This window comes from Corvus brachyrhynchos, unplaced genomic scaffold, assembly GCF_000691975.1.
Source record: "Corvus brachyrhynchos isolate BGI_N302 unplaced genomic scaffold, ASM69197v1 scaffold26, whole genome shotgun sequence".
NCBI lineage: Eukaryota > Metazoa > Chordata > Aves > Passeriformes > Corvidae > Corvus > Corvus brachyrhynchos.
The window spans coordinates 13,318,483-13,333,521 of NW_008239324.1; the positions used below are offsets into that span (position 1 = coordinate 13,318,483).

General features: G+C 39.0%; 1 protein-coding gene across 1 annotated transcript; it reads right to left on the bottom strand.

Annotated features, from left to right (window-relative positions):
• Window positions 1-5,353: 5,353 nt before the first annotated feature.
• Window positions 5,354-10,250, bottom strand: TSHZ3 (teashirt zinc finger homeobox 3). The gene has a single exon (XM_008638813.2). The coding sequence runs from the start codon at window positions 10,051-10,053 to the stop codon at window positions 7,027-7,029; it is 3,027 nt and encodes a 1,008-aa protein (XP_008637035.1). The 5' UTR covers window positions 10,054-10,250; the 3' UTR covers window positions 5,354-7,026.
• Window positions 10,251-15,039: the final 4,789 nt, after the last annotated feature.

The window sequence follows — 15,039 nt, forward strand, 5'->3', positions numbered from 1 at the left end:
TGTACTGAACTGAAGCACTACTCCTCTCTTCTAGATCTACTTTTAAGATCCCTGTCAAAACAGCCCTTCAAACACATTTGATTGGGTTGGGGCTCATCACGCTGTCACCAACTCACTTTTCATTAGGCTGTTGCTCTCTGTTAGCCTAGCCAAGCAGAAGAACTCAAACACATGCACAAATTAAATCGACATCCAAACTCCACCAATATACAAAGCAATTTAAATGATATTCATTAGAGCGATGACAAGTCCTGATGAGGCTTTCAGGAGCGGAGTCCTTCAGCTTCTGCCGACTCGGTTTCATGGTCATTGAGGCGTAACTGCAGTGACTGTACCTCCAGTTTAGAGAAAAAAAAGCCAAGAATATGACTCCGCTTCCTGACACACCTACCTCATTCTCCCTCTCTGCACAGGTTTTCAGCTGAGCACAGGCTTCCAGGCTTTTTTTACAGTTCTTCCCGGGCTGTGCACTGCACACACGCTTTAGCAAACCCCTTTCCTTCTCCTCCACCTACAAACGTGCCAATTAAAAAGAATTCCATTTTCAAGTAATTTCATTTCACTTGGCTAGAAAGGTCACTAACTCACAACTCTGATGGCTATAAACATGTCCCCAGTTTCTTACCATGCTAGAATGAATTTGATATGTTGAAGCTTAATAGAGAAGTATTTTTCATTGTTAATTCATACTGAAGTTTAAGAGTTACTCTCTCTCCATTTATATTTTTTGTATTAAAAAAAAGATGGACACTATCTTCTCCACAGGGAGTGGAATGGGGCTGACAGGTCTAATATAGGCTTTTCCACAGTGCCAAATCATTTGAAATTCATTTCCCTTGTGACCTAAGTCCTTACCTCAGGCATCACGAGGTAAGTCATCAGAAAATTAGCTCACTATTTGGCTACAAAGTCCACTACACGGCTTGCAAAATTTAAGTATATGGGGGAAGAAATGCTTGTCTTCACCCTAATGTGACTCCAGGAAAGGCCAGCGGGTGATGTGGGGGCACAGCATCATTTTAGGACATTACTATCAGCTGTGAGCTCCACCACCCACCCCAGCCCTTGGCCAGGGAATGGGGCTGGGTCTGGCCTTGCCATTTTTAACTCCTTTCTTCTTGCTCTAAAACAACCTTTTTTATTGCTTGAAACAGGCTAAGAATTTTAAAAGCATGATATACAGAAAATGTCTTGTTATATTATTACTCAAAAATTCCTTTTTTTGGCATAGCTGCCTTGGGTTGTAATTTTTAATTTTCCTTTTTTAGCACTCCACAGTGGAAGAGAGGCACAGAGCTATGGAAGTATGATTTACAGTTGGGTATTTTCATTTCAAGAAAGGTTATATATATGAACTTGATGAGCGGTCTGGACATACCCATCTATCCCAAAAAGTCTATCTGATTTTAATTCTCTTAAAAGATTATTTAACCAGAAGTGCATTTCAAGCTATAAATAAGGCAAAGTGAACCAAGCAACAGCTGCTGAGGAAGTTAATGTGTCCCACGTATATGTTGTTATATAGTGATGAAAATCAAACAAACAAACCACTACCCTCACACGTAAGCTGGATAGTAAGCATAAAGGAAGATTGTTTTTACATGTAAAAAAAAAGAATTTATGGAACACCACTGCTGTATTTGTGTATGTACTAGATAATGAACGCAGCACAGGCTACGTGTTAGTAAATCTTAGTCATCTTTCTCATGCTGAACACTTAGTTAAAATTATTGCCCCAAACCAAGGCCTGAAAGCAGACTGTAACCTCAGCGATTATCCCGATGCTTTCAGACATGTATAATGATGCGTTAATACATAATTCCACTCGCTTCTGTGAATGACCCTGATTCCTTCTTCCTTCACTGGTAAAAGATTGACTTCTTATGCAAATACTCTTCAATGAGAGCTGTAATATTATAGTCTTAAGCATATACAAGCCTTTCATTATTACAGGATAATTACTGAAAACTCAACAAAATTCACTGTTACCACACCCCGACCAACAGAGCCACTTTCATGTTCCAAGATGGCAGTTCCATAATTATTTCTTGCTCTCTCATTTACCTACAGCAGGTCAAGCAAGGGCTGGAAGGCACATCTTGGCACAGAGTCCCAGGAGAAGAGAATTTACTGGGTTTTTTTCCTGGAGATTGTATGTATTTACTAGTGATACTCAAGGGAGCTACACATTTGTATTTCCATGCTAAAACAGTAACTATCCAATCAAGTATTAAGTGCTATTTCATCCTTGGATAACACAAAATATGACTGTGACTTTTAAAAAGTTGGTAATCTTGACATTGTTTTTTTTTTCTACTTTCCTTGATAAATTCTAGTTTTATGACCATTCCCTGTATTTCAGCTCTGTGGAGCAGTGTGGGTAACACACCACCTAGCAAAGCTCCAGCATATTCTTGTAACAAAAAGTTACCCAAACAAAGCAGGCAGCAGTGATCATAATAATTTGATATTTTTCTAGGAAATATATAAGGCTCTCTGGAGGCGTACTTTAAAATACAAAATTTATTAATTAAATTTAGCTTTATTACCAGTCGTCTCTGTTCCACTTGCACCACTGTTCCTTTTTTTCTGTTGCAGCTGAAATAAGAACTTGCAAAATTAAAGAAGGTTCTTCCATTCAATACATGCCAGTATATTTTTAAGTCTCAAAGTATAGCCAGATTTTTTTGCTGTCATAACATGCAGAGTCATATCATGTTTAGCTTTATATAGCAAAATACACAGCCATGTTTAAATGCAACAGATAATTCCCATCTTATAACACTAATCTGCCTTGGTTTGGATAAAAAATTGCACAAAGTGGTTACCACAAAAGCACCTGCATAATTAAAACAATATACTTTCAACTTTAATACAAAAATAAAATATAATGAAGATTCTAGAAAGATTTTGGTTTCAGAAACAGTTCCTTACGCTAGCTTAAAAGTCATATTTCAGTTAATTATAGATTTCCTACTCACTAAAACTTAAAGATACATTCCCTGATTTTTTTTTTTTTTTTTGCTAAATGTTGACTCCAGTGAACAGCTCTCTAAGATCTGGCATATTGATTTCTTGTTGTGAAGTGAGCTGTTCAAGCTCCATTTAAGATTTTCATCTTGCATGTAGCCCTGAGCACATCACAGCACCATAAATTAGTTAAATTGCACATTTATCACAAATGTTATTTTAAGATACTGCGTAAATGTGATGGCTGGAAGATATACAGTATGCTGCAACAAGCCACTACTTGGGTGGGGTTAGACCAGGGTCACCTTTATACACCTGTGATTTAAAGCTCTTCTCACCCATCACAATTTCATTTTTAACCTCTTTCTTGAGGCATTTTGTTTTCTCTTGCACTTGATCTGCATATTTCTAAATAAAATATCAAATGCAAAGCAAAAGTCAGAAGTCAGATGCTTATTTTAAAATGCTGCATTTATACCTTCATGTTTGCCTAATAGGAAAAAAAATTATCTTAACACAGCTAGATTGGTGATTTGGTTAGCACTAATAGTTACCATGCCAATATACATACCAGTGTATGGATGAAAAGAACATTATTCTAGTTCATTGATTCTCTAAATTCTTTATAATGTGAAATCACATTGCTATGCCAGTCCTGCAGGTTCTGAAATGCAAGCTGAACTTTATTTTAATAAATTTGGGATATTCAGATCCTGACTAGCCATTCATTTGCAAAGTTTCAAGCACATTTTAAGAAGCATATTAAAAAGTCCTTTCTGATGCACACTGGCAGATCTGGTCACTCCCGGAATTTGTTCATGGTAAATCTCCTCACAGTACTTTCAGACCCAGGTAAGTCAGGTCCAGGAACTGACTTTTACCAGATCAGGGAAGTTGCATCAGATCCCCTGGCTGTATTTTAAGAGTAGAAAGAACACTGCAGACTCTGCAGTCTCTTGCTTTTACTCCCTCCCGTGTCCCAGATAGCAGTATTGCGTACAGAGCTTTGAGCATTACTATTATAAGTCAATGGTGCATCTTAAAAATACATTGATTGACAATATATGCAATAATCTGCCAGTCTCCTTATGTGTGAATTTCTGGTTTGCAACCAAATACTATATTTAAGCTGTTATAATTTTCAAAAGAGGAATTCTCTGCTGTAGAGGTAAAAAGTTTGGCTGGTTTTAGACTGAGATCATGTATTTGTAAAAAATGTGGACAGGCACCTGGGAGGCTCCAGGGAAGACTTCAGCCAGCCAGGTTCCCTTTCCTCACTAAGTGAGGGACTCCTGGGATGGTACAGTCAACCAGTAAAACTGCTGTTATTTTATTGCTGGAATTTGAGCTGAGGCCATAAACATTGACACACAAATGACCTTAAAATCAGACACAAGTGTGAGCCAAAAGAGGAGGAAAAAACCCAAAGCCCTAATCCCGTTCACTTGGTCCTCTTAGCAACATTTGCTGTAGAATGAACAGAACACTCCAACACATTATTGAGACATGGTACTGGCCTTTAACATTACAAAGAAAGATGGAAAAATGGAAAGAAAGACCGAAAGACAAAAAGAACCCAAGATTCAATTCTTTGCTTACTGGAAGACAGTGGGTTTTTTTTAAAAAGAAAGGAAACTGTACATTTGACATTCAGATGGTGGTTCTCACTCGGGATGCTGAAGTGCTGTAATGGTGGGTTTGGTTCCCATGTAACCATCTCCGGACTCTGAGTTCACCTGACTGGCAAAAGACATTATTTACATGCATAGTAATATAGGTGTTTGGAGATGCAAATTGTTTTCAATGGTTTTGATGGGATGGCCTGTCAACACCAGTAAAAGTCTGTCATTATCATATAAATGCTCCAGATTGTTTGCTTTTCTTTGGCATGTGTTTATTCACCTCCTCTCCCCCTCTCTACCTGCTGGGAATGCTGTCCAGCAGCAGGTAGGGCTAGAAGAGGAGTCACTTCAAAACCCCAAAGTTGAAGTCACCGGTCTCAGGTTCCTTCTCCTGTCATTTGGAAATGCTGGGTAGGTGGAAAGGGATTCTCTGAGCTGTGGAACACCCTCGGGTGCAGACTCTGCTCAATGCATTTAGGAGGAAGGCGGGTGAGCAGCGGTGCCTGCCTGGGTCTGAACTCACAGCAAAACCCTTATTTGCTTTGCCATGCACTGCTGATAAACCCCCTCTCCACAGCCAGCCTTACCTTAAAAAGGAGTTATAACGCTCATTTATCTCTTCTGGGGGAAAAAACTCTGTTAATGCAGCCTTTGAATAAGTGCTACCCTGCTCTTTAAATGCTGAAGTTCACTAAAACTCCAGTGATTTATGTGCAGCTTTTGACTGCCAGCACCTGGCAGATGAAGAAACCTACTCAAGCTTCAGTCATAAACAGATAGCATACAATTTAATTTTAATGTGCTCGTTAGTCGTAGCACATTTCAGACATAATTGTGAACGCAACACAAAATTATAGCAAAAAGACAATTTTAATGCTGCTGTAGAAAAAAAGGTTATATGAAGAGTCATATAATGGTGCTTCATTGTCAACAACAAAACAGGGCACAGAGTGCATTACAGTGTCTGTGCTGTTTACATGCCAATATTTTATACATAGATTCTCATATGGTGTCAGCTGTCAGTTACTTCTGCAAATTAACTGCCAAAAATGGAGACGAACAGAATCACTTAGTGTGCTGGTAACCACGGGTTACCTTTCATATGCCTAAAGATAAAGCTGCAGTATGGAATCTTGGGAGAATAATTAGGCAGAACAAAACAGAAAGTTACCAATTGAAATAAAAAGGCATTCTACAATAGGAAATAACAACCAAGAGCGCTTATAAATAAGTAAAAGAGGTTATATCACAGAATGCCTCATAACTTTTTAAGCAAAGTATTACAGTACAAACATTTTAAAGGCTTTATCAATGTTTAGGAAATACAGTACAAGTTTTTCAAATAGATTTAACCCTTTGAGCACTGAGTTTATTTTGAATTTTCTCTTTTTATTTTATTTTTATTTTTTTTTACTAATAAATACCTTTAAAAGTCATGTTGTGCAAAACAGTTAGAATGCATGCCAGGAATGCAGTCCGTGGCTTCTGTTTCTTCAGACAGTTTAAAAAAAAAAGAAAAAAAAAACCCAAACAAATGATAGCAACACTAATAAATATGTATAATTTAAACATGAACCTCTCTTAATATAGATGTACTGTATAGCAAAACAAAGCAAAACATATTTTGCTTTAAGAATAATGTTTCTGAATACTTTATAAATGCTATCTGTGGTATCTTTTATCACATAATTTACAATGTTTGATTGTTAAAGGAAAAACTGTTAGATCTAAAAAAAAATGAAATATACACTATATATAGGTGCGGTTTATACCTGGGGCTTATCAGGTACAAACCCTGCTGCTGCTAAAAATGCTGAAAAAAAAGAAAATGGCATTAACCACAATCACATTTTCCATAAGAGATTTTGAAATCTATACAATATATACATCTATGTTTCAATGTGAAAATTATATTTTTAAATTTCAAGGTGTGAGACACCTCTGCATAAATGGAGGTTCATATTAGTAATCAGAACTAAGCTAGTAAGGGTCTAAAAAAACCACATATCCTTACATTTTTACCAAATTAATGCAAAAGTGCTTCAAAGTACTCAGAGGGCTAAAGATTATAGGGTGAGAAATACCAGCACACTTAGGTCACATGAAAAAGTGCACCAGAATTAGTTATAAATGCTTAATTAAACTGTCTGTTAATGCATGCAGCTTGATGCATCAGAGGGATGCACAGCAACTAAATCCAATTTACACAAAGTTCCAAACACTTACCACTGCATTTTAACCTTCATATTTTACCAGTAACAACAGCTGATTATGCACCTCTATTTAAACACTGTACAGTTATACAAAACAGTTCAGCCCAGAGTGACTCTGGAGTTAAAATAAGAACATGTGCCAAGAACTAAACAGTAGCTTTAAGGCGTCTTTGACAGTTTTCCTCAAAGCAAATTACAGTTATTTTAATCAAAAGCAAATGCTACTGCTTCTCTAACTCCGAAACATACAGAAGATGATCCTCTGGTGACTTCCCATGTGTTTTACTAAGATGAAGTTTAACAGCATGCTTGCTTGCAAAAGTCCTGTTACAAAGTTTGCACTGATAAGAAGTTCCGATATCTTCCTCTGGAGAAGACGTCACCAGTTTTTCAGATGGTGACTTTGCTTGTGCTATCTGATTGTTAATCTGTTCACTGGACAGTTTGGACAAGTCTCTTAACCTGAAACCCAGATGCGATTCAAGATGACTGATATAAGTTGAAGGAGTTCTGATCTGTGAAGCGCAGTCATTACAAAAGAACACTGGGTGCCCAGTGTCCAAATTTTTAAGGAACTTAGTTCCCCCCGTCCTTCGGAGCTGGTATTTCACATTGGCCAGCCAGTGGCTAATTGTGGTCATTGAGAGTCCCGTAAACCTGGAAATGTGCATTCTTTCTTGAGGGCTCAAGTCTGACATGATGTATTTCCCCTCTGAAGTCTGCCGTAAACTGGCTGCAAACTGGGCCTGCAATATGAGCAAGTGCTGAGGGTTCCAGTTAGACTGACGTCCCTTCCTTTTCTGAGCTGGTGTACTCTCTTCTGGTTCCTCTATTGTGGTACCATCAATGTCAGATTTCTCAGATATGCTGGAAGGTGTGGAAGATTTTGATGTGTGACTTTCTGTCAGGTTCTTCAGCATATCAGATATATCTGACAAGGCATTCTCGCGTAGCGGCGAGTTTGACATGAATGACACGACTGCAGATGTCTTTGCTGTTGTCACTGTAGATGAAGAAGATGCAGAAGATGTCGATGTGGATGACAAAAGCGCTGAACCCAAAGAGCAGCTTTTGTCACTCTTGCCTTTCGTCAAATCTATGGGTTGGTCATTGTTGACATGATAAAAATAACGGTCTAAGTGGTCTGATTTTTTGGACTGTAGAGGTGGGGTGGCCACTGCAGCCTTTTCTGCCAAGCTGTTGCTCATTTTAAAAAGCATGCTCATTGGATCCAGAGCAGGCAAAGATGGCTTTGCTGCCTTCCCAAGGTGAATATTCATGACGGATTGCAGTGCACTTAATGGATTTACAAATGGCTGTTCAGGAGGGTGATCAGTGATGATGGCTGTGCTGCTACTTAAAGAACCTACGATGGACTTCACAGGCTCCTTCCCGTTCTCCACGGGTTCTACAGTTGGACTATCCTTGCAACCGTCTCTCTGAGGAACTGGGCTGTTCTGCTGGCTTTTGAAGCCACCATCATTGGAGGGCTCCATCTTAAGGGGTTCACTGACTTCACTGCTGCACGGCGAAGGCGTTGCACGCTTCAGTGGAGAAAGCTTTCCTTCAGGCTCTTTCATCTTCTCCTCCACTTTAGCCACCTTCTCAGTGACCTTCTTTACCAATTCTTCCATGGCATGAAAGTTTGTTTTTGGCACAGGTGAGGTCTGACTGCTTGGTGGAGACACCAAGGGCTGGTTTTTAGTTGGTGATACTAGTTCATTGTTTCCAAACATAGGTTTTAATGGTGTACTCTTCCCAGATGAGCCCAACGACAGCTTCATCATATTAGGCAGCTGGTAGGCAGCATGAATGCTGGGGTAGCCACCCCAGCTCGGTGTGCCATTCTGGGCTTTGTTTATAGCTGATGTAACCGTGTTTTCTAAAGACTTCAATATATCTAATCCCCCCTTAGGACTTTCTTCTAGGTCATTTTCAGTCAAGTAATGGTATTTTGAGGAGATATCATACTTCTCCTCATCTTCACTTGACTTCTCTTTGTCTTTCATTTTGTCATCAGCAATGACTCTTTCCTTATCTACTTCTTTTTTAATCTCAACATTTAATTTAGGGGAAACACTAGAAGGTGTGTTGGAAGGAGATGTGAAGGTGGTGGCAGCTAGCGGCACAGACTGGACCTTCTCATCTGCTAAGGACGTTATTGTTGGTGTGGCTGGGGCTTCTATAATTGGTTTCCCTTTTTTCATGGCAGAGTTAGTGACTTTAATAAAATGTCCCGTCACCATCATGTGAGCTGTGAGCTCCTGCAGGGTGTCATGTGAACTTCCACACTCCATGCACTTCAGAATCTGGGATTTCCTCGCCTCAAAGTGCCAGGCATAGCTGGCACCATTCTGGTGACCGTAGCGGTTATTTGGCGTAATGTAGGGATTGGAATTCTTTTGAAGTGCATCATTAGTATCTGAGATTGTTGCTTTTGGTGTCCCACCCGTGGAGTCTGGAGAACTTGGAAGTTCAAGCTCCAGTGATGTTTTCTTTCTAGTAGCTGGGATAATTTTTGCTGCTACAGGTGTAACAGGTTCCTTCAGAGGCACTTTTTGGTAGTGTTTTGTTTTGATCATATGAACACTCAAATCCTGAAGAGATTCAAATGAATGACCACAGTACATACACTTTAGCACTTTCTGGGCATCCTCCTTCCCTTCCATTTCGAGCAAAGAACGTTTGCGAGGTTTGGACCATCTTTTGGGGTTATTGTTATCCGTTTCATGGTTGTCATCTCGATAATGTCCTGTTTCATTCATGTGCACTGTTAATTCTACTAAAGTATCGTAGGCAGCACTGCAGTCTTTACAGCGGAATTTACTGGCTCCAGTGAATATAGAGCCATAGAGCTTACTGCTCTGTCTGTACAGCTGGACTGTGCTAAAAAGGCTCGGTTCAGGCAGAATTCTGCTCTGTGAAACTTGCTGCAGCGTTTTGGCCATTGCAGTCTGGTGCCAGTCAAAGCTGCCGCTTCCACAACTGCTGCTGCTGCTGCTGCTACTGCTGCTGCTACCGTTGTTTTTTTCCGAAATTGGCTGGTGAAGGTTCAAATTGAGATTGGACCAGTAGGAATTGGAGAGGAAGTTATTATACACGGCTTTCATTTGTTCTAAACTATCAGAAACTGTAGAGTCTTCCAGTGGTATGGAAACCTCCTTGGTCTCTTCCTCATTTTTAATGGAGCTGCTCTCGAAGTCTGCCATGCGGTCACTTGTCTCACTGATGTGGGACTCACTGTCCATTTCATGGCTAGAGAACTCAGCTGCTGGAGAGTTTTGGTAGCTTTGGCAGTTCTTACTGAAGTCTTTTTCTGGACATGCATATTTTGCTGAAGGCTCCCCATCAACTGCATTTTCATCAGGTTCCACATCTTCTTCCACCAGCGCTGCTGCTTTTAGTTCGTCTGAAACATAGGCTATGATGAAGAGAAGAAAATACAAGTTAGTTTCTGCTCATCATACTTCTGCTTTAGCCAAAGAAGTGTACTTATTTGTAAAATTAAACAGTTAAAATTTAGTGTTTCTTCAGAGCAAGAAAAAAAATCTGCTCTTCAAACATAATTTGCCACCTTATTCTTCTCAAGGGGCAACAGCTTGAAATTAAAACTAAATTTGAAATTAATGAAGCACATTCTGGAGGTGGCATTCATTTCTAAAGTAATAAATTACTTGTATCAACCTCAGAGACAGCAGTTCCTGTCTGTCAATTAATATGTCTTATGCTTCTCCTACCCCTAATGCATTTCTTAACAGACAGATTCACAATTTAAATTAAGCAAGCATTTTTTGCTCATTACAGTTCTGAGACTCAATCTTTAATAAATATAGAGCACAACAAACATCAAGAATTTCTACAAAGTAAAAAAATCCCCAGTTAAAATAAATTTTAAAAATTAGATTTTTTTAAAGCTATCATTATTAGCAGTGCCACATTTTAGAGGAGATGGTTAAATGCAAGTGATGTAACCTGTGGAAACAACTCATTCAGAGCAATTTGAGGACATTCTTTGTGAGTGTAACAAATGTCCCATTCCCATTTAAACACTTCCTCAACAAGAAAGCCCATGCAGAATTATGTCAGGAGCTAGTTCAACAAAATTGGTATGCTGCACTCATTCTTGCTGTATAAATATATACAAGACCTTCCAGTGGACCTTACAAATGTCAAAGTGTTTGCTCTTTAGACTACTTTGTCAATATTTACTCAGCATAAGCTATACGGACACCCAACAGAGATCCTGTCTTTTTTTCCCCTCAAGTAATGCAACTGGTGATGTAAATCTAAGATACTCTTCTTGAATAGGACAGTTGGCAACTGACAGTAAACAATTTTTTTTTTCCATGGTGCTTCTATGCTTCTGTTCTACATATACTACATCTACCTAAGTTTTTTCTTTAGGCAAGAAAATTATGGTAACATTTAAAAAGGGATCATTAACTAATCAAAATTATCTATTTCTATATAATGCATTAATTTGCACGAAAGCAAAAATGGAATATGACTCTCTTCAGTGGTATTTAAAACCTCTCACAAAGATAATTATAAACTGAAAAAAGTCACATTTTTGGTAGAATCTGTGGTTAAAGACACCTGACTTCTCTGCAGTTGCCCTTCTCTGCAACACATCTGGAAATGGTAGGGTATTTGTATCCTGAGCAATCTATAGCTTGTTTCTTCAGGCAACAGTGCAGAGAAGACAACAGTTTACACCCCGAAAAGCCCTACTTTAACCAACAGACTGAAAAATGTAGAACACTACAGTAGGTATCACACACACAGTATTAAACCTTGCAAAATTCTTTCAGGGAAAATATGTTTAAATGTTATCAGAAAACCACAAGAGACAAAACAACTGTTAAAGTGACAATGAAATCAGGCTTTTAGTTTCACATGGAGTATTTCTTCATTCAGTTAGGTTATACAAAATATTCACTACTGTTCTTTCACATGGTTGAATGGTAGCGAATCCTCCTCCAAGCATGTAAAGTTATAATCTGATCCTCAGAATACAAGTTAAACCTTTGAAAGCACAAACATATCACATATGAGCAACACATAGTAATGATTAAATATTTCAGTTCAGATAATTTCAATGCAGAAAATTCCAGCAGCAAGGGTCCTATTTTTAAGGTTTGGGAGCACATAGTTTGAAAGAATTATGTTAAAAAACTTTATCATAAGATGCTTCAAAGGTGCTGGTACAAAGACCAGACTGTGGAAACAAGTATACCACTCCCCATACAATGAAACAGAGATGTGCTGTTTTGCTCTATTTTATGCCTTTTCAAAATATTTTGAAAAAATAATATTATTTTTATATCACCTATATCTGTATATGTCAGACACTGCAGCAATTAGTAGTAAGGTTTAGCATCTCTCCTGCAAATACTTGAAACAAAACCACTATATAGAATCTAAAAAAGTGGATTTTCAGGACTTTAGTAAAGGAGACCAAAGCAGTTCAAATTACTCTCTAAAGTTGAAAAATTTTGTATAACTACTGATAGTGTGCAGACAACTGACTGTTAACTGCCTCTCTTTCAACCACACCAAATCCTACTGATAGGAAGAAGGAAGGATGGAAGGAAGGAATCATGGCATGAAACCTCTGATTTGGAAGCAAATGTACCCTTTTCCTATTCCACCTTGTGGAAACAGATTTTCTTTTGCAACTCCGGTTTCTTTGCCTCTGTTTTGAAACTGCATAATAATTTCCTTTTCACAGTTATCACCCAAAGTTGTTTCACACAAAGTTATCACCATGCTGCCTGCCTTAAAGAGACCTCATTGACACCTGCAGGCTGGGGGGGCACACCAGGGCACTCTGAGTGGACCTGTCTTTAGTTTTTTCTGGCTATTGAACACCAGTCTGAGTGTGTGCCACTCATTCCCACCACCACATCACATTCCAAATCCAAGGGCTCCATCTCTGCACACCATGGAAAGCCCTCCTGGGACCCATTGTGCACCAACACAGAGTGCACAGAACCAACTCCCTAATTAGTGTGTTATTCTTTACATTTTTATTTCTCTTACTGCTGAAGTCTTACGAATTTTGTTTGAACTGAAAGACTTGTCACATTCACAGCTTTTTTAGAGAGTGACTTTTACATTAGGGAAAACCTCCAGCATGTGGCTCATTTAAATGTAAATCTATTTACCTTTCATGCTTTCTTTGCCCTTTTCACCAACTATCAAGCATATTTGCGTGTTAACCAGGAGCTGCCTCCTCTATAGCTGTTCCCCTTCCTAAGCTCAAGTTGTGAAGCCAACTTGTGACATCAGTCTTTGATCCAGAAATGCAGGAAATGAGGCACAAACGACAGTGTGGAATTTAACCCAGCAATCTGCAACTTCGAAGAAATTACAGTTCCAAGGGCTCCTTCTGCTGCTTCCCCTGCACAAAGGAGAGAAGGGATGGAACCTGGTCTAGTGGAAGGTGTCCCTGCCTCACCACACCTTGCACAGGGGCAACAAATGGTCTATATAAGCACAGAGTAAGGTAACAGCCTCACTGCACCAGAAATAAGGACAAGGAGGTCCATAGCAGAGAAATTTCTTATTTGGTGAAGTACCTACAGGAAAAGCAGAGACTGTGAAAGAAGAGAACAAAATCAGGAGGAGATGGTAGAAAGGTTTTCCACTGAGATTCACTGCCTGGAGGACAGACTGTCTAAAAGAAGCACTGTCTGCAGCCCATCCTTACTTAGCCATTACCCTCTTATTATGTAAAAAAAAGAAAATAAAAGGAAAAAAAAGACAAAAAGACTTGTGGTTTGATATTTTTCAAGTGTAGAATAAATGTTTGAACAGCAGGGCATCTGTAAAACTGTTATTCAATGCCTCAACAGCAAAGTCTGAGGGGAAAAGAAACAACTTTAAAGGCAATTCTAGCGGCAGAAGTTAATAAGAGTGGAAATGAAAGAAATTAGGCAGTTCTGGGGTTTGTTTTTCCAGAGAAAAAAGACAAAAAAAAAAAATCACAGTCCTCAAAAAAGTGTTTAGCTTACATCTCACAGGGCACCATAACCCACAGGAAATTGCCCGCAAATTGAGCAGTGGTGTCACTGTGACACAGTATTTGACAAAAAGTGGAAAGCTGTTGCCTGGAGTGGCCCTCAGTTGCTAGAGAAGAGGAGGATATCAAAGGGGTTCAGAAACATCTTGCAGGTACAGCCACACAGAGGTTGAGAACAGATAGTTCCCTCATTAATATTTGTTATAATTATTAACTAAAGTGCTAGGTAACAGTGAAATTAACACATTTGATATCAATACGTAACAGTAAGCTGTGGTATAATGCAATTCATTTCCACACAATAGGGAATTACCTTCATAACTGAGCTATGGATCATTTCTTTGCCAGTGGAAATAAATTGTGATCCATCACTGTCCAAAATGATCTACATATTGCATAGACAGTAATAAACTCATATACCTGGCTCTGCACAGACACCAGGGATCTACTGCACGAGAGCAGAGAGGTGTCACCAGCCCACTGTGTCTCCAGAGGCAGAGAAAGCCCCCGTGGAGCCAGAGCAGCTGTGCCTGCTGATGTCCTGGGCTCACCAGCACCACAGCTGCCACCTCCACCCCCACTGCCAGAGCTCCTCTTCAGCAGAAACAGCAAAAACACTGCATGGCTGTCATCCCCCCCATGGCAACATCCCCCTGTGATGTGGCTGGACACACACCTTCTTGGGATTGTTTGGAAATACAAGACCACAGCGCTAAAAGCATATTTTGCTGTTCTCCAAAACCCAATTATATGCACAATTTTTCCCTCATTTCCTGAAAATTGCAGCTGAGACCATATATTTTGGCTTGGATGTATCCAAATATTTCATTTCAATACTATTGAAATTTCTTGTTTTAATTATGTTTTTTCTTGCCAAAATTTTTTCTTTTGTTTTAATTAGCTCACTGGGGGTATATTTAAACTAGTGTATGTGCTGTTTGCTTGAAAAAGGAACAAAACATTCCAATATTCTTCTCACATTAAAAATGCTCAACTACTAAAGCTTATCAAAACCACTCAGTTCCTTGGAAATATTTTTGCTTTAACCAAATGGCTTCTTATTAAAAAAAAAATTAGATCATCTTTGCTACGCATCATTCAAAATCATGAAGTAATACAAAGGGTCATCTCCCAAACCATCTGATTTTGAGTTCATTGGGAAAAATCCTTCTCATTCCTTAAAGAATCTGAGCCCATAAATATTCCACAC